The 20,212-nt window shown below is 35.4% G+C and overlaps 1 protein-coding gene across 50 annotated transcripts in view; it reads left to right on the top strand.

Moving 5' to 3' along the window:
- Positions 1-20,212, top strand: part of CLASP2 (cytoplasmic linker associated protein 2) — a 234,298-nt gene that overhangs the window by 134,390 nt on the left and 79,696 nt on the right. For 15 of the 50 annotated variants that reach the window (XM_032269052.1, XM_032269168.1, XM_032269093.1 and 12 more), the window contains 7 exons: positions 1,857-1,964; positions 7,322-7,384; positions 8,315-8,421; positions 10,109-10,132; positions 11,438-11,682; positions 13,809-13,872; positions 17,890-17,892. In XM_032269052.1, coding sequence (XP_032124943.1) covers positions 1,857-1,964; positions 7,322-7,384; positions 8,315-8,421; positions 10,109-10,132; positions 11,438-11,682; positions 13,809-13,872; positions 17,890-17,892 — 614 coding nt within the window. The remainder of the gene's footprint in view (positions 1-1,856; positions 1,965-7,321; positions 7,385-8,314; positions 8,422-10,108; positions 10,133-11,437; positions 11,683-13,808; positions 13,873-17,889; positions 17,893-20,212) is intronic. The other 35 variants (XM_032269259.1, XM_032269272.1, XM_032269219.1 and 32 more) reach the window with 7 other exon arrangements.

Here is a 20,212-nt window from a genome sequence, read left to right as displayed (position 1 = left end):
GCTTGAGCCACCGCGCCCGGCCTTTTTTTACTGTTTTAAAAGATTACCTATGTAACTTTAAAAAATATTCTCATATTTAAAGAAAATACTCATATTTCTATTTCTTGTTTCATCAACCTCAATCGGAAGCTCAACTTCCATACTTTTCCCTTTACCTTCCACTCTCTTAGAGTTATCAACTTTCACATTATTAAAGTTTACGCATACATTTTCTTTTCTATCCACAAGCAAGTCTTATGTCCTTGTTCCATACGTTGGCTTTAAAAGATAAAAAGCTATAAATAGCATATACTGTGTTGCAAATAAATGAATGTTATTTGCAGCCAAGACATATAGTGTACTATGAACCCATTTCTTCCCAAAGGTACACTGAATGTTGAGTGTTAGGGACCACTTGAAGGAGAATGTTCCTGTTATAAAGAGATTAATTCTCTTTTCTTGTAGTCTCCTACCAGTTATTTACAGTTTTGCCACATTTTCATTTGCTGTGTATATAGAAAGTGACTAAGAATAATGTGTGCTTCTTATGTCCTTTAGTATTGCTTTCCCTTCAGTATTGCTGAAGGGAAATATGCAGTTCCTTATTTTTTCCAGATTTTCTTTTCAGTACTCTCTGGTTTAGTTGCTGTCCAAGCCTCTTGCTCAACTATCTTCTTGAGATTCTCATTTACTGCTTTCCTGGTTTGAATGCACTCCCTCCTGGATCCTCTTTCTCTTCCTTTGCTCTTTTGCTTTGCTCATACACATTCTCAAATAAATTCCTTAGAAATTGTGTGTAGGAGTCAAGCTTTTTGAAACCTTACTTGTCTCAGAATGTCTTTATTCAGTAGATGGCACAGGTTTCTTTTAGGCCTATAGACTTTGAATTACTGTTCCTAGCACTTTTCATTTATGCTAAGCCTGGTATTTGGCCAATAAGCCTCTGAAGTTTTTATCTAACTAATTCACTTCTTCTTGTTTTCCAGACATGATTTTAAATTTCTCTACTTCACCTTTAGTCAGTCTTCACCCCTGTTTATTGTTTATTTCTTTCTGTATTTGTGTGTTTTTCATTTGTGAGGAGGTGAGAAAAAGAATGGGAATTGAAAGCATTGGCTTATTTTTTCCTCTTTTGTTTCTGTTTAAGAGACAGGGTCTTGCTCTGTTACCCAGTCTGGAGTGCAGTGAATGCTCATAGTTTGCTGTGGTCTTGACCTCCTGGGCTCAAGCAATTTTTCTACCTCATCTTCCTAAGTAGCTAGGACTTCAGGTGTGTGCCAGCAGGCATGTGCCACCATGCCCAGCTAGTTTTTGTATTTTTTTGTAGTGAGACAGGGTCTTACTATGTTGCCCAGGCTGATCTCGATCTCCTGGCCTCAAGCAGTCCTCCCTTCTCACCCACCCAGGTTGCTGGAATTACAGGAATGAGCCACTGCACCTGGCGTTTTTTCCTCTTTATCTTGATCTAAGAACTTAAGAACGGGTATTTTACTTTAGATTAATATTTGATAAGTATACAGTTTTCTGTCTATTAAAAATAAGACTTTAACCTAAGATACCAAAAGTGATAGAAGCCTCTATAGTTCAGTGAACAAAGAGAAAAATTGAGTTTTACAGTATTGTACAGTATGTTAAATCTTTTTATTTGCAGACTTTTTAGTTTAGTAAAATACTATTTGCCTTTCTAATTTCATACAGACTAGAGGACCATATTTAAGAATTTAACTGTATTCCTGGTAGTGCTTCAGCAACAGTAATTTTTTCTCAACCTTAGAAAAAATTAAGTTACGGATCAGTTTTTAAGAAAGAAAAAGTTTTTTAAGATGCAAACTCTGTTCTGTTTTCTCCCTTACTATGCTGCTGTGGCTTCACACCAGCCCGAAGCAGTCGTATTCCTCGACCAAGTGTGAGTCAAGGATGCAGCCGGGAAGCTAGTCGGGAGAGCAGCAGGGACACAAGTCCTGTTCGTTCTTTTCAGCCCCTCGGTAAGTATTTGGGCAGGTGTTGTGTGCATTGCTTATCCCTTATGTTATCACTATCTGATAACTTCAGCATACCTGAGATTTAGCTTTCTTTGTCGACAGATCTTTCTCCCTACCCCTTTTCTGTCATTTTGAGGAAAGGAAATTATATGTTTGGGAAATTCCTTTGACTTGATTTACATGTCTGAAATGAATACATTAGTCATTGTATTAACAGATTACCTTCATAATCAAGTAATGTCACACAGATTTAAACTTCAGAATATTGAAGTCTAGATCTGTGTGACATTACTTGATTATGAAGGTGATCTGTTATTTCTATGACTAATGTATTCATTTCAGACAGCTGGGCTCACCGCAACCTCCGCCTCCTGGGTTCAGGCAATTCTCCTGCCTCAGCCTCCTGAGTCGCTGGGATTACAGGCACGCACCACCATGCCCAGCTAATTTTTTGTATTTTTAGTAGAGACGGGCTTTCACCATGTTGACCAGACGGGGTTTCACCATGTTGATCTCGATCTCTTGACCTCGTGATCCACCCGCCTCGGCCTCCCAAAGTGCTGGGATTACAGGCTTGAGCCACTGCGCCCGGCCGAAGTCTAGATTTTTCTTAAGTAAACCTACAAATTTAAAGATAATGTGGACTAGTTTGATACTTTTGTCTTTTTCACTGGAAATGTTAACATTTCAGCTTAGATCATTTAACTTAGGTTACTAAAAAGAATGCCACAAAATAATATACGAACTACTTATTAATGGGAGGGATTAACATTTTTATAGTATTTTATAGTTTAACAGTCATTTCCTATGAGCTAATGCTTTTGTCATGTCACTGCTGTAAAACTTGTTTATCCCGATTATATTGTATTGTAGCTGATAGTAATACCATATTTACTTCAATTACAAAAATCTTAAATGATTTTTTAAACCTTCAGTATTATAAGGATAACTGGAGAAGTACAGTTTTGTATGTACATTGAGAATCCTTAGAATTTCTGCATGATCCTTCAGCATTTTAACTAGTACGTTGTTTATATGCACAAACCTGTAACCATTTCAGATTTTTTGCTTCAACACAGTACAGTTTACTGTAACACTTAGAAGGTTGCTCTTCAGACTCTGGAATGCTCAGGGAGAACATAGTTCTACTTGTCCATTGGAATTCCTGTTTCTTCAGATATATATGGTAGTACAAAATTTCTTTTTCTTTTCTTTCTTTTTTCTTTTTTTGAGATAGAGTCTTGCTCTGTTGCCCAGCCTGGAGTGCAGTGGCACAATCTCAGCTAATTGCAACCTCTGCCTCCCAGGGTCAAGGGATTCTCCTGCCTCAGCCTCCCAAGTAGCTGGGATTATAGACATCCACCACCACGCCTAGCTAATTTTTTTTATTTTAGTAGAGACAGGGTTTCATCATGTTGGACCAGGCTGGTCTCAAACTCCTGACCTCAGGTGACCCACCTGCCCCTGTCTCCTAAAGTGCCAGGATTACAGGCAGGAACCATCGCACCCAGCCAGGAATTTCTAGTGGTTAATTTCTCGTTCTCTGGGCCATTTGGCTCAAATAAACTAGGCTTTCCTGTACTGACTTAGAAAACTCCATTAAATCTAGAGCCACAGGAATATGCTGAACCCTTATTTATGTTCCAGCCCCAGTTGCCAGAGAGTTTCCCTCTTTCTTTTCCCTCTGTGGGGAGGTGCCAAAGTAAAAAGAACTGTTCGTATCACTAAGGCTGTATGACAGGTACTTTGTCAGAGATATTTTTAGTTCATGTGCAATAGTTTGTCTGTAGAATATCTGTGTATATGTGCGCGCACACACGTATACATGGTGCATCCTCATGGAAATACATTTAAAGAAATCCTACATGTGTATAAAATAATCATGCCACTTTTAGGAGCTGAGGGAATCGGAGTGGGTGTGTGGTGGTTTAAGAATGTATATTGTAGGCTGGATGCGGTGGCTCATGCCTGTAATCGCAGCACTTTGGGAGGCTGAGGTAGGTGGATCACCTGAGGTCAGGAGTTTGAGACCAGCCTCACCAACGTGGAGAAATCCTGTCACTACTAAAAATATAAAATTAGCCTGGCGTGGCGGTGCATGCCTGTAATCACAGCTACTCGGGAGCCTGAGGCAGGAGAATCACTTGAACCCAAGAGGCAGAGGTTGCAGTGAGCCGAAATGGCGCCATTGCCCTCCAACCTGGGCAACAAGAGTGAAACTTCGTCTCAAAAACAAAAAATGAAAAGTATGTTGTCGGGTCACATGGCCTGGATTCATTCCCCAGCTATATGACCTTTCTATGCCTGAGCTTCCTTATCTGTAAAAGAAGGGATTGTCTTGGAGACTCATAAATGAAAAATACCGCTGCTGCCATTACCACTCTGCCTCCTCCCGCTGAAGCTCTAATCACCTACTCTAGAAATCATTAAATTATACTTCAGTGGCAAGGATCTCAGATTTCTTAATTTATATAATGTTGCATTTATATAATGTTGATATTGCAGGTTATTCAAAAACGTATCAAGAAGAATCCAACATGTGTTTCTGTACTTTGTAAACCTGTACAGTAGGTAGCGATTAGAGGGAATTCAGAATACACTACTAATTACTGTAAAAGTAAACATTGTTAAATATGCTAGTTCTTAAAGAAATATTTTGTCTAGTCATTAATATTCTTGATTCATTTCAAAGCTTCCATTTGACAATTTAAAATTACTTAAATTTTATTATTAAAGGAAAGAGTTTTCCTGATTCTCATGGAAGTTCCTATCTGCGCTGAAGATGACTATTGTCATCTGTGCAGGCTACTGCAAAATACCATAGATTATATACTTTTAAATGACAGAAATGTATTCGTCATGGTTTGGGAGATTAAAGAACCAGCAAATTTGAGAAATAGGTTCTGATGAGAACCTATTCCTTTGTTCATAGGTGATGCCTTCTCATTGTGTTCTCAAATGTTAGGAGCTAGCTAGCTTTCTGGGGTCTTTTAGTCACAGTTTTAGTAGAATTGGCTTTTTGATAACCTTTTTATTTACATATGGGTACTGCATAGCAAAGGCAGCAGATTAGCCCTGTTTATTTTTCAGGGATGAAAGGTAGCATTCCCAGAGATTAAGTTGTTCTTGCTATTCCCATTCTCTGCTACATTTGCCTACATCTTTTTTTTTTTTTTTTTTTCTGATGGAGTTTCACCATGTTAGTCAGGCTGGTCTAGAACTCCCGACCTCAGGTGATCCACCCGTCTCGACCTCCCAAAGTTGTGTTTTTTGTTTTTTGTTTTTTTTAAGACAGACTCTTGCTCTGTCGCCCAGGATAGAGTGCAGTGGCATGATCTCTCTGCTCACTGCTAACTCTGCCTCCCAGGTTCAAGTGATTCTCCTGCCTCAGTCTCCTGAATGGCTGGGATTACAGGCGCCCGCCACTGTGCCTGGCTAAATTTTGTGTTATTAGGAGAGACGGGGTTTCACTATCTTGGCCAGGCTGGTCTCGAACTCCTGACCTCATGATTTACCCACCTCAGCCTCCCAAAGTGCTGGGATTACAGGCATGAGCCACCGCACCTGGCCTGCCTGCATTCTTTGGTCTTTTCTCTTACTTGTGTCTTTGGTGGAATCTTATTGTTGCTTATGCCTGGCTATTGTTATTCAGCAGATGAATCACATAGCTCATTACGTATTTATTTGTATCACAAGGTTAGTGTGAGGACCCTAAAGCATCAGAAATAAAACATAGCTGAGCAAAGCTTAGCTTCTCTGGAACTTGCATCTTTAGTTTCCATTTATTTCTGGAACCAAGATTTCTTTAAAGGCTTACTTTATTTTAAACACAGTGGTGCCTCTTACCTGTTATTGTCATTCACAGATAACTATTGATTCCGTAAAGTGTTTCAAAGATTTTTGTCCACTAGACATTTCTAAACTTATTCAACTCCTCCTCATAATTTTAGAAATTATTTCTGTTAGGTAAAATTAAAACTAACAATGTATTTTAGTTTATATTACTAATTAGACCAGTCACCTTTCAGGGCTAAATAAACATTTTGTGCCATATTGTCTTGGTTTAATCTTCCTTTCTTTCTATCTTTTTGATAATTTTCCTGTTTATTAAGGCTGTCCTGTAACAAACAAAAGAGTGACTCATGTTAAAAGTATTTTAACTGCTCTAATATATCTGAGGAAGAATAACTTTTTAAAGTAATATATTTTATTAAATATTAAAATACATTTTTTGGCTATTCATTTCTATATGTAAGAGAAAAGTTGACTTATGGTATTATGCAAAATATGCTAAATTTAGATTTTAGAGCAATATGTTACAAATTTCTACATTTTGGTTAAATTAATATTTTTTATATTCAAATGTGCCTTGATATTTCAATAATCTGCTGAATGCAGAATTCATATTCTGTGACCCATTATGGAAAATGTTAATGTTAACAAAATGAGGCGTATTAACTTTTGAACAATGTTAAGGTGGTACATCTACTGTTTAAGGGCAGAGGAATTGAAAGAGCACCGATACTGAAGTGTATCACTTACTAGTGTGGCTATAATCAAATTAATTAATCTCTCTCTAGGCTTTAGCTTCCCCATCTGTCTTAGTTTGTTCAGGCTACTGTAACAAAATGACAAAGATTGTGTACTTTTAATTGACAGAAATTTATTCATCATGGTTTGGGAGACTAGGAAGTCTAATATCAAAGAACCAGCAAATTTGGTGTCTCTCAGATGAAGACCCATTCCTTTGTTCACAATGAGAACACGTCTCATTGTGTTCTCATATGTTCCTAGGAGGTAGCTAGCTTTCTGGGGTCTCTTTTATAAGGACACTAATCCCAGTTATGTGGGCAAATTGCCTCTTAAAGGCCTCACCTATCTCCTAATATCATCACCTTGAGGATTAAAATTTCTATATGTGAATGAAGGGAGTGTTGGGGAGGGTCAGTCAGTTAGACCATAGCACTATCTGTAAAATTGAATAGTAATTTACTACCTCATTGGATGTCAGAATTAAAGGAGATAAGATTTTATTAGTTACTAGTTACCATAGTGGTTTTTTTTTTAAACTATAATGTTCGTTTTTTTTGTTTCATGCTTGTACTTTCAACATTTCCTTCCATTTGAATACTTCTTTTGTCTCCTGTAGGCCTGTCTGTCCACTTAGGTGTAAGATGTGTTTTTGTGTCAGGAATGATGGTGCAAGGCTAATGTTCCATTGCCCTATTTGGCAATACTCTGATCATTAACTATAAAGAATAACACCAGTGTTAACTAACTCTCCTTGCCTGACAGTAGTGCTGCCACTATTCCTTGTTTCTGTGGTAATAGATGAGGTTTGTATGGTCCTGTTATTCCAGCCTCCAGACTCCATTCCAGATCAACTGGTGCCCTCTACGCCCCCGATGTGTATGGGGCCTCAGGTGAAGGATGAGTACATTTTCACTATCATCTGCATTCATCTCAGATTTCATCCTTTTCAGTTTCCATTAAATAATATTCATGTTTTAAAATTGATTTGTTTTTATTGTTTAAATTTAATTTGTTGGAGGATAAACCTTTTTTTTTTCTTTTCTCCCAAGTAACATTTTCCCCATTAGCAACTGTATTGAGCATTTTTCTCACTGGTATATGGACATTTTTTTTATAACCTGTTATGTCATTTTTAAACATAGAATTGTTTTATGTTCTCATCTTTGTATATCTGTTTAAAAAAAAAAAAACCAAAATGGTGGATGAAGTGTTTTAATTGTAAATGATGGTATAGAAAGCAGTTGAGGGGGATAGAATTCATCTCTGGTTTGTCTCTGTATACCTCAGAATATTGGGCACATAGTAGACCCTTAACAGGTATCGAATGGAGCTCTCTTAGTTGTAGAATAAAACCAACTTATCTTGAAGTAGAGGAGATAATAATTAGAGCTTATTTTCCTTGTAAATTCCTAGTGTGGCTTCATTGATCTCCCTAACCACTGTTGGTTGAGGATTGATCTTTGTTCCTGGTTACTCTGTGGTTCAGCCATGTGGTTGAGATTTGCCTGAACTGATAGAGCTGGATTACAGGGCTATACACTTGCAAGCCCTTAATCTGCAAGCCATGTTTTCTTCTACCTTGTGGTCATAAATAAATAACGACTGTTCTTTATTTTTCACACATTGTCAGTAATTTTAATTGCCTTTACCCTTTTATTTTGCCAAAAACTAAATGTGCCCAGAAAATACAGTATTGCTTTTAAAATGCTTTGCCCCATTGGTTTTTTTTCCTTCCCCCGTAAGGGTCTTAAAGTTTCCCAACCTGACCCTGTTATATTTATGACTCCTTCAAAGCTATTTTCCTTATTTTTATTATTTAGGTCCAGGTTATGGGATCAGCCAATCAAGTCGACTGTCGTCTTCTGTTAGTGCCATGCGAGTCTTGAACACAGGTTCTGATGTGGAGGAGGCAGTAGCAGATGCCTTGGTACTCTTCTCCATTTTCTTATTGTTACAAATGTCCCAATTATGAAACTACTGAATGAGTAAGCCAGTCCACCCATGTGGGAAAGGGGATGGGGAAAAATCAGTGATTGAATCTAAAGATAAAATGTGGGCAGTGTATAAAGCAGAACAATATAATTAATTCTTGATCTTTATTAATCAGAATTTTACACCAGGGCCAGTATTACTGATGAGTTGTTGTCAGAAGTATAAATATAGGTGTCTTTAATATGATAATGTGCTTTATACATTATAGTATATTTAAGGTAAGGGTAGATAAATTAGTATATAAATATGTAAACTTAAAAGCATGTAATTTTAAGGCTAGCTGAAGCACTGGTATTTCGGGATTATTTTAGTTTGGTGGTGGGATTTTGTTTAGTCTTTTAATTGTGTTTTTTGAACTAAAAGTACAACCTCACGGCAAATTATGATTAAGACATAATCATATCTTATAGTTAGATATAATTCATGATTCTTTATGTCTGACACATTCAACAGTGAGATTTAAAAACATATTCTATAGATCTGTGATAGCTTGTCAGAGGATTGCTATACATGTATCACTGTTGTTTTTCTCACTTAAAATTATGTAAAAAGTAGCATTTTTAAAAATGTATGTAATTGGCTTTGGCTAATTTCCCACGTCAATTCAGTATCACTTCCTCTTTCCAGTTATGATATTAATCCTATGTTTGAGAAACATTTACTCAGTTTCTTGCCTAGAACTCATAAAAGGCCTCATCTTTGTTTTGAAATTTAAAAAAAGAATATATGCTTCTTAAAATTGAAGATCCTGTCTTAACTAGTGTTGATATAGGACGTTTGCCACAGATTTGAAAAAGCAAGTTTTTAACAATATTTGTTGGTAATAGCTATAATTTATTGACTATCACATATGTAGTTCTGCTCTAACCATTTCATTGTGCCGAATTTTTCCCATTACCTCAACATTGGGTTATTTTTTATGAATCAATATAATTAAGTAGGGACTTTATTCTCCTTAGCATGGGATATATTGATTGAATCTTATTCTCATGATATTAAATTAATCAGATGTTTTAGATTTACTATTCCTCATCCCTGTATCTCAAATCATGTTTTCTGGGTTTTTTTAATTGGATAATTTACCAGTTAAATTCTGCTTATATAAATGTTATAAATTGATTGGGTTATTCTTGAACTATTGCTTAGAACGCTGAGATGGTGTGTTTGAACTATATGAGGAATGTTTACCTATCAAGGCTAAAGTTTGACTCCCAATAATCTGATTCTGAATACTTCAATTACTTACAGAGCACAGAAGTTCCAGTTACAACTACCAATTTTTAGGAAAAATCTTTCCAGCTCGTAAGCCTAATTTGTGCTGGAGAAAAATCATAGAAATGAATTTAACTTTGGAAGTGACAAAAGGATCCAACTAGGAAGAACATTTAGGTTTCTTTGAGAAAACTGGTTATGGGAATATTTTTGTAGCATCAATATTTCTCTTTGAACTAAAGAATATTGACAAGATTAAAGATATAGCCTGCTAATAAGCAGTTCTTTGTACCTATGTGTTTAAAAAAAGTAATGTTTATAGGCATTGTTAATGCCTACTTCACTGTGCTGTTTAGCAAAATGTTCTTCATTATTTTCAATTTTTCTCTTTAAAAATTTACTGCTCTCAGCTCTTAGGAGACATACGGACTAAGGTATAGACATTGCTATTTTCTGACATCTTATGATACCATAACTTTTTTTTTCTTTCATCAATTTAACAAATGATGGTCTTCTCTTAAAAATTAAAGTAGAAATAGTAAAATCCTTAGACATCTATTTTTCTGTAAATATGGTTATCAAGAAAGAGAGACTGCTTGTATAATGTCCTCTGGAGGTGCTGGTTCTTTCAGCTTGACTACTTCATCCAAATGAAATGAGGTCATTCACACTGACATCTATAACAAAAGCGATCCTAGAGCCCAAAACAGGAAACATTGCCTTTCAAAATTAACTTGGCATCTCTAAATCAATATGAGGTTTTTGGTGATGGAAACATCTCTTAACACTATATTGAATTAACTTTAAATAACATTTTTTAGATTTTAGATTGTGGAGAACCTATTGCCACCTGGAACTATTGTGTTTAATCTGTTTTATAGATATCTTTACCACTAATCAGCCAAAATTCAAATATCAGATAACATAAATATTTGTTTCCAACTCTTTTAAGGAAATCTTAAATAAATTATTTATTCTCTTTCATTTCACTTGAAATATGCAAGGTATAACTGATAGTTACATATATTGAACAAATAAGATTTAGATGTAAAGAAATCAAAGGAATCTGAATATGATTTGTTATATTTATTGAAGTAAACAATATAGAGACATTGAGGAAAGCAGGAGGGCTCTCAAGGAGTTTGCCTCCTTAAAATAGTAGTAGACTAAGTCGTTTTTCGTCATTCTTCGTATTTTATTTCTCTAGGAGACATGAGGGCTGGGTACAAGGGAAGGAATAGTGGCAAGAGAAGTGGTAGTGGAGGTAAAAGGAGAATAAAGAAAAGGTAGAAAGAAAAAACATGGAACTTTATACATGGAAAATGTTTTTCTGATCCATTATGCTTTCTTTAAAAAGATGTAATTCTTTCTTTTTACCAACTCAGATTTCTAGTATAGTTTATATTCATTTACATTCTAGTAGTTCTTGGTTTTCCATGAAAGGGGGAAAGGAAAAACCCACATTTTTTAGCACTTTCCACTTCACATATCTGAACTTCCATATAATCTTATTCTGCTTCTACCACTTCCCATGGTTAAAGAATACGTCACCTTCTACTAACTTCTAAAACTTGTTTTCTGAAGAAAAACTAAATACTGACATTTTGTTATTACAATGATTAGGAACATGCTTTGCACTGATTTTAAAACAAAAATCAGTCCTTTTGTGGTCAGTAGAAATTGCGAAATACCAGTATATTCTTTTGGCTATTGCTAATGAGATTCTTTATGTATAACAGAAAAAACCAGCTCGAAGAAGATATGAATCATATGGAATGCATTCAGATGATGATGCCAACAGCGATGCATCTAGTGCTTGTTCAGAACGCTCCTATAGTTCTCGAAATGGTAGTATTCCTACCTATATGAGGCAGACAGAAGATGTGGCAGAAGTCCTCAACAGATGTGCTAGTTCCAATTGGTCAGAAAGGAAGGAAGGTCTCCTAGGTCTGCAGAACTTACTGAAAAATCAGAGAACACTAAGGTAAGATGTGTTGTCTTAAAATGATTTTACTATCAGATCAGCACTTTCTGATTTTACTTTGTTTCTATAACACTTTAGAGATACTGGTATAGAAATAGACTTGTCCTGAATTCATATGGTTGCATCCAAGTGTCTTTCCAAAGGTTCAGTCTTTTAGGACCATCTATACTTTCATTTACATTAAAAAAAAAATGTATTTGTTCTATTTAACAGAATATTTTAAAAGGAAACTTTTTATTCACACATGGAAATTAAATTTAAAATGTTACTTATTTTTTTAACCAAAAAATAATTTAATTAAAATTATTAAAATAATTTTAAAGTTATTTTAATGATTATATTAAAATAAGTAACATTTTAAATTTAATTTCCATGTGTGAATAAATAGTGATACAACTGACTGGTTTATTAAAATTTATTCCTGGTAAGTTTTTCAATGAGAGGAAGAATGTTTATGTTTATTTGGAAATGTAGATATATTCTTAGTGTGCATGTAATATGTGAATTTTAGTGTAATACAAAGTTGAATTGGAATGAACTTCTCTAAGAACAGATACTTGTTAAAATTTTGGATTTGGGATTTTGTTTCCTTTATTAGTGGCATTAGCTTTTTTCCCCCTGCTTTCTTCATTGTCCTTGTCTGTGTAATGTTTTAAACCTTTGTAGTTGACCCCTTTGAGAACCTAGCTTCAGATATTTCATAGGTTTGAGCGCAGTGGAATGTACAGGGTTACTTCCTGACTTGATACCTGTGAAATGAGAGTTTGATATACTTACTTGCTGTGTATTTATTTTAGGAAGTATTAGAACTATATACTTTAAAATAAATGCTTCTGTATTACCTAAATATATTTTCATGTGTGCATATCACACTTCATGAATCACTGTGATCCACATCATAATATTGTTCCCAGCCCGTCAAGATTAAGTTAATATTAGATTTTGTGTATCATTTTAAATGGCAAGGGAGTAGGCATAGTTTAGGATGCATTTAGCCTGTAAGTAGTAACATTTAAGAAAACATCTTAACATTTAAAAGCATAAAATTCATGTATTGGGGATGCCATATGTAAAATTTCCCCTGTCATACTCTGTTAATGAAGGATAATTGTATTTCTCTTCATAACTTTTAACCTTTAAGATAGTGTGGGTTACAACAGAACAATTATGATATTTGGTAACTTTATATTTAGCCCTGACTAGTAAATCCCACACATTTCTCAATTTTTAGGGCTGATTTTCTTTTTAACGATTTCATTGTTGTTGTTGTTGTTACTGTTTTTTAAGAGATGAGATCTCTTTGTCACTCAGGATGGAGTGCAGTGGCACAATCATAGTTCACTGCTGCCTTCAATTCCTGGGCTCAAACAATCCTCCCACTTCAGCCTCCCAAGTAGCTGGGACTACAGGCGTACACCACCATACCCAGCTGATTTGCTTTTTTTTTTTTTTTAGGTGGGAAGGAGTCTCGCTCTGTCTCCAGGCTGAAGTGCAGTAGCACAATCTCGGCTTACTGCAACGTCCCCCTTCCAGAGTGTTTCCTCTGCCTCAGCCTCCCAAGTAGCTGGGACTAAGGCATACACCAACATTCCCAGCTAATTTTTGTAGAGACAGAGTTTCACCATGTTGACCGGGATGGTCTCAATCTCCTAATCTTGTGATTTGCCCGCCTTGGCCTCCCAAAGTGCTGGGATTACTGGTGTGAGCCACCATGCCCCGCATTTTTTATATTTTTAGTAGAGACAGGGTTTCACCATGTTAGCCAGGCTGATCTTGAACTCCTGATCTCCAGTGATGCACCCACCTCGACCTTCCAAATGCTGGGATTTCAGGCATGAGCCACCATGCTTGGCCATTCCCAGCTGATTAAAAAAAAAAAAAAAAAAAATTATAGAGACAGGGTCTAGCCGTCTTGCCCAGGCTGGTCTCGAACTCCTGGGCTCAAGCAATCCCCTCCCCTTAGCCGCCCAGAATGCTAGGATTGTAGGCATGAGCCATTGTGCCCAACCTAACCTTTTTTTTTTTTTTTTTTTTTTAAAAAAAGTAACTGAATTATATGTGAAGTTACTTTTATATGACTTCTTGCTATAGCAAGATATTAATTAACTTCTGTATTATTTTGGCAGTCGAGTTGAACTGAAAAGATTATGTGAAATTTTCACAAGAATGTTTGCTGATCCTCATGGCAAGGTATGTTTTAGTATTTAAGATTACTTATTTCTATAGGGTATCATTTGTATATTGTCAAAGCAGAAAACTATAAGCCATTTTTATTTTATTGTCCCAAAATGGCAGTAATATTTTCAAACATAATTAAAATTAAGTGTTTGGTATCATACATAATTTAGAAATTAATATCTGGTAACCATTTGGGCTTCTCCAATGATAGATGGTCTAAGACTGAAAATTAAAGAGGATACAGTTTCAACTTATATAATTTAGTCAAGGTGTGTATTTTGTATTTTTGAGAATGTTTTAGTGTTTGTAAAAGACATACTTGGAGTAAATTGAAAAAGTTTCTAACTTTTTCTGTTTTCTTCTGTGATTAATTACAGCATTAATGTAAATATATTCCTATTTTGAAATAATAACTTTTTAGAAAAGAATTGTCATTAGTTAACACAAAGGCACAAAATGTGGTTCTAGCCGTAGTTTGGTAGTAATATGAGACATTTCATACAATGAAATAGTCCATAAAAATTTTCAGAAGTTTGCTCTTTTTTTAATGTTGATTAAAACGTATTTAATTAAGTACTTGTATGTAATCTGCATGTGTACTGTGAAATTTTGGTTTACCTTGATGCATAGTACTGTTATAAAACTGTGGTCACATATTCCATTTCCAGCAATGTGTTTGACAATGGTAAAATCTTCGCTTAGGATGCCAGATGTCTACAGGAGGCTTTCTAACTAAGTGAGAGGGAGATGTGGCAAGGAAATGATAAGAAAACTATCAATGAATTTCACTTTACTGTTTCTTTTTATTGTCTTCACTTCGTTGTTGTACATCTCATTTCCTCCCCATTTTTTTCAATTTTTAGTATTTTTCACTACTTAACAACACTCCTTAAAGATACTGAAATCCCACTTTGTACATAAACTAAAATCCAGCTAAAGATTTAAATCCAGTAGGGGATATACTTAATTATTTAAATAAATTGCTTATACTTTAAAACAATATTTTCAAATATTATTCTATCAGAAGTTATATTTATTTGAGGATTAAATATCCCATTAAAGGACAAAGAAGAAAATACATTTGGTAATCAGTTTACTAAAATCTTTTAAAGTTTATAACTTATAATTGAACATGTAGATAACTAAACCATTCTATATTGATATTGCTATCACTGATTACAGCTGTAAGTCTTGCTTTAATGTAAAAGTTTCTATAAATCCTGAACAAATTAACTTTTGATATTTTTAGTTGGCAATATAAGCCAAAGGACAAGAAAGTTATTTGGGTGAACTTGTTTTATTAAACATTTAAATTAATAATCTATTCAACTTTGAAATATAAAGTTATTAAGCACCTTCAATAATTCCTGCTACTGGAAGATATAAGACCAAAACTAGATTATTTCTTGAAGTCAGTTTTTGACTTTTTGTTAAGGCAGTAATGCAGTTTGGTTGGCTGCCATGATATATAGTAATAAAGAGAAGCATTTTTTTAAAAGATCGAATAGGAAGAGCTGAGTTTAACATTGGTATAGGAACTTAACTGAGCACAAATATTTGACCTCTCTTAATAGTTGTGGAGAACCAGCTGCTATTTTCCCTAGGATTTCTCTTCTTAGGGCTTTATAGCAACATAAAATTCTTATCTACTCATCTGGTTTGTTTGGTTGGTTTTGATTTTTCTTTTTAGTCAGTTCTGTGAAGACAAATGTAATGGGAAGATTTTCATGTTTTCGTTTGGCTATTGATTGTCCATCAGAGGCTCTGTCAATAATGTAATTCATTAAGGATAGACTAGACATGTCACCATCCTGTGTTGAGTTAAAAATGTTAGAGTTTTTGCATTGTATTCTGATATTTTTAAAATAGCAGCTGCGCCCCTCCCTTTTTTAAATGTGTTTTTAGACCAACAGTTCCATCTTCAGAATCAAGCAACTTTTTTTTTTAGTATCTTCTTTCTGAATGCAACTTTGTTCTATATCAGTCAGCCACTATTTTCTATGAATAATGTAGCTTTGCAGACCATAATAGTCTCCGTGCCAGCTACTCAGTTATGCCATTATAGCACGAAGGCACCCATAACAGGCAATAAGTAAACAAATGTGTGTGCTGGGTTGCAGTGAAACTTTATTTATGAACATTAAAATGTGAGGGGTTGTGTGTGTCTGTATACTTTTTTTTTTTGGACACAGGGTCTCTCTCTGTCACCCAGGCTGAGTGATGGAGTGGCATGATCTCAGCTCACTGCAACTTCTGCCTTCTGGGTTCAAGCAATTCTCATGCTTCAGCCTCCTAAGTAGCTGGGATTACAGTCATGTGCCACCATAATCTGCTAATTTTTTGTATTTTTAATAGAGACAGGTTCTCATCATGTTGGCCAAGCTGGTCTTGAACTCCTGGCCTCAAGTGATCTGTTCATCTTGGCCCCCCCATAGAGCTGTGATGACAGGCATGAGCCACCGTGCCTTGCCATGTGTTTATGTAATTTTCATGTGTCACTGAATAGCCTTTTGATTGCTTTTAAAGTCATTTTTTAAAGTGTAAGAACTATAAATAACTTGCAAATCATAGTTTGTCTATATGATCAACCCTTTGTTATTGACACTAAAATAGAAACATATGTTCAGGAACCTATACCCTTGGAAGCTGAAATTATTTGATGTCTGTAATTTGATAAATGAACTATTTTTACTTCATATACCCATATAGAAGTAAGTAATTAACCCACAACATATCTAAGACAATAATTTAGACCGTAAATCAGCAAAGGTATAATGTAAAGCCTTTTTATATTTTTTTAAGTGAAGCAGTACAACAAATGTTGTACTGTAAAATGGTAGGCGTTGTTTGGACATTATCTTGAGGACCCTATCTTGACCAGTCACTGAGGGTTTTAAACTGGTAGAGAAGATGTACCTTTTGGAAGGGTTACTTAAGCAATGTGAGGAAGAATTTAAAATAACACGTATGGATAGTGGAGCTAGATTGCTTGGGTTCAGATTCTACCTCCAATTTCTTAGCAGTATGTGCCTTAATTATTATTAGTCTGTAAAACAGTTAATAGTAGTATCTACCTCATAAGATTGTGATGAAGATTAAATGAGTTAATATATGTGAACCCTTAGAACATACCAAGTATCATATAAGTTTTGAAAAAATCAAATAAGTTTTTTAAATTAAGGAGTTTGAGGCAGATTTTAATTTTGACTGCTCTGGACCCATTTTTTCCCCCTCAAATGCAAGCAGTATCAGTTACCAAAAGCTATCCCATATATTTCTGGCATTTGACTCTGGAAAGAACTACCTTCACTATGGTGCATACTTTGAATTGTCATGTTATGGTATTTGTAACACTACCTCTTGAATCATACCCTGGAGTCTTGGACAGCTAGGGTAGGAATTCAATCTGTGGCTACTAAAATGAGGAACAGTTGACTCTCCTGGCAAGCATTCTAGACAGCTCACCTGTCTGCAGTCTTTGGATCAGGAGACCATAACACACATCTTACCTAGAGAAAATTAAAAGTATAGTATAATTACTTTTACTTCCAAACAATAGTTATTACTTCAAGCCTTCACAGAAATATTTTAACTGTGAAAGTGTTGCTTCTGAGTGGACAAAAAAAGAGGAAAGAAAAGAAAAAAGTTCTAGATACTATGCTTTGGAACCAAATGTTGGCCCTGTTCAGAAGTGGGAGTGTGTGTTGGATTTTTTTCAGATATTTGGCCTCAAAGATTGGTAGGGTCTGGAAAAGAAGAGTTTTTGTCTTTAGTTTTCTTAATTTTGCTGGCAAGGAGGTGCAACAGAAACAAAATCATATGTTGTTCACCCATACAATTCATTTAAGTCTTGTTTTAAAAACTATTTTGAGTTTATCATAAAACTTTGAAAAACATTTGTCACTTTTATTTTCTAAGTGTTTTTCTTCCATACAGGAACTTTGCATTGATGGCGACTAATTTGTGTGTTTTTCTTTTTTTTCTTTTTTTCTTTTTGCATGCTGTCCCCTGTGTTGGAACTCTCAATAGAGAGTAAGTTGGTTCAATATTTGTTGGAAACCTAACTTTACTGCATGACTGTGAAATTAACCCTTTTTCTCTATTTTCTCTCCCGAAGAGTTCATGCAGTGTTGGAACCTTTGCAATCCACGAAATGCTATTTGCAGTTATGCAAACTATCATTCTGTTTGGAGATGTGCTTTTTAATCTACTAATTAATCTAATTTGATTATGTTCTGTTCTATATTTGATGACTGGCACACCTAAGATATAAGGGCGTTTAAGAAAAGTCTGCCTCAATTGTAATAGTTTGAATGTTTTAATTATTTTCCAACAAATTATATTTATGAGATATGTGGGGTAATAAATTGATTCTATTGAAAGTTACTTCCATTGAATTATTTTAAAATGATTCCGAAGTTTCACAATTAAAAAAAAATTTAGCCCCCATCTTCCCACAGATGACATTTTATTAATGTCAAGCCATTAAAGCAAACAGAGTAGATTATGGAGTGGTAATTCTCATCTTTGTCTTCTGAAAGAAAATGTGTATCACTGGTATTATATTAGCATAGTCACTTTCTACTTTGTTCTTTAATCATAGCTAGGGAAATGGGAGCATATTAACATCTGACAAGAGCCCTTTTTGGTAGGGCAATCAAATAAGAATTTTTGTATATAATTTTCAATACATTTTGGATGTGGATAATGAATGAAGATGGATATGTATATATGTATGTATATGTAAGTAGAGTTGACCCTTGAACAATGAGGGGGTTAGGGAGAGTCACAGACCCCTGTGCAACCAGAAACCTGTATATAATTTTTAACTCCCCAAAACATAACTACTAATAGCCTAGTGTTGACCGGAAACCTTGCCAATAACATAAACAGTCAATTAACATTTATTTTTTATTATATGTATTATATACTATATTCTTAAACTAGAGAAAATAAAGCGTTATTAGCCAGGTGTGGTAGCTCACAATCTGTAATCCCAGCACTTTGGGAGCTGAGATGGGTGGATCACCTGAGGTCAGGAGTTCGAGACCAGCCTGGCCAACATGGTGAAACCTCATCTTTACTAAAAATACAAAAAAATTAGTTGGGCATGGTGGCACCAGCCTGTAATCCCAGCTACACAGATGGCTGAGGCAGGAGAATCACTTGAGCCTGGGAGGCAGAGGTTGCAGTGAGCTGAGATTGCACCAGTGCGCTCCAGCCTGGGTGATAGAGTGAGACTCCATCTCAGAAAGAAAATGTTACTAAAATCATAAGGAAGAAAAAATACATTTGCTTACTAATTATTAGGGGGAATTGATCACCATAGAGATCTTCATTATTGTCATCTTCACCTTTAGTAGGCTAAGAAGGAAGAGGAGGGATGGGTCTTGCTATCTCAGGGGTGGCAGAGGTGGAAGAAAATCCATGTATAAATGGACCCACACAGTTTAGAAGGATGTAGTTCAAGGGTCAGCTGTGTGTGTGTGTGTGTGTGTGTGTGTGTGCGCGCGCGTGTGCGTGCGTGCACGCACATGATCATTTAGTAAGTACATTGATAGGATATAGCATTTTTGAAAAATAATAGTACAGGCCAGACACATGGCTCATGTCTGTAATCCTAGCACTTTGGGAGACTGAGGTGGGAGGATTGCTTGAGGCCAGGAGTCAAGACCAACCTGGGCAACAAAAGTAGACCCCATCTTTACAAAACTAAAAAAAATTAACTGGACATGATGGTGCATGCCTGTAGTTCTACCTACTCAGGAGGCAGAGGTGGGAAGATTGCCTGAGCCCAGAAGTTTGAGGCTGTGTGAGCCATGATTGTGCCACTGCACTGCAGACTGGGTGATAGAGCAAAACTCTGTCTTTTCTCAAAAACAATAACAAAATTTTAAAAGTAGTACAGTCCTTATCTAGGGTACAGCAAATAACATGTCCACATTTTTATTTAGTTACTCACATTTTATATAACAAAACACAATTTCTACTTAGGAAACTCAGAGAAATCTTCTTGAAGAAAATGGCATCTCAGATCTTGACAGAAATAAGCTTTAGATATGTCAGTGTGAGAATAAAGAGCTTATTGAAAGTAGCTAGCCTGAGTACAGAAAAAGAAGTGGGAGATACTAGAAAGTTATAAGAAATGAAAAGAAGTTAATGTTGGCTAGGATAAGGGGAAGGTCTTTCCTTGCATTGAAGAAAAAGGGTTGGCTACCAATTAGAGAATAAATTTCACTTGATTTTATTAATCAACTTTTTATTGGGTTCTCAGCCTCTGATAACTTTTAAGCTTGGTCTAGTTCTAATTGCTGCACACAAGACTATAAAAATATAGTCTTTATTTTCAAAT

This window comes from Sapajus apella, unplaced genomic scaffold (assembly GCF_009761245.1).
Source record: "Sapajus apella isolate SASKATOON/1434 unplaced genomic scaffold, GSC_monkey_1.0 scaffold4, whole genome shotgun sequence".
In the NCBI taxonomy this organism is placed as follows: domain Eukaryota; kingdom Metazoa; phylum Chordata; class Mammalia; order Primates; family Cebidae; genus Sapajus; species Sapajus apella.
The sequence above is the reverse complement of the archived record's forward strand: the minus strand, read 5'-3'. Positions and strand labels throughout refer to the sequence as shown.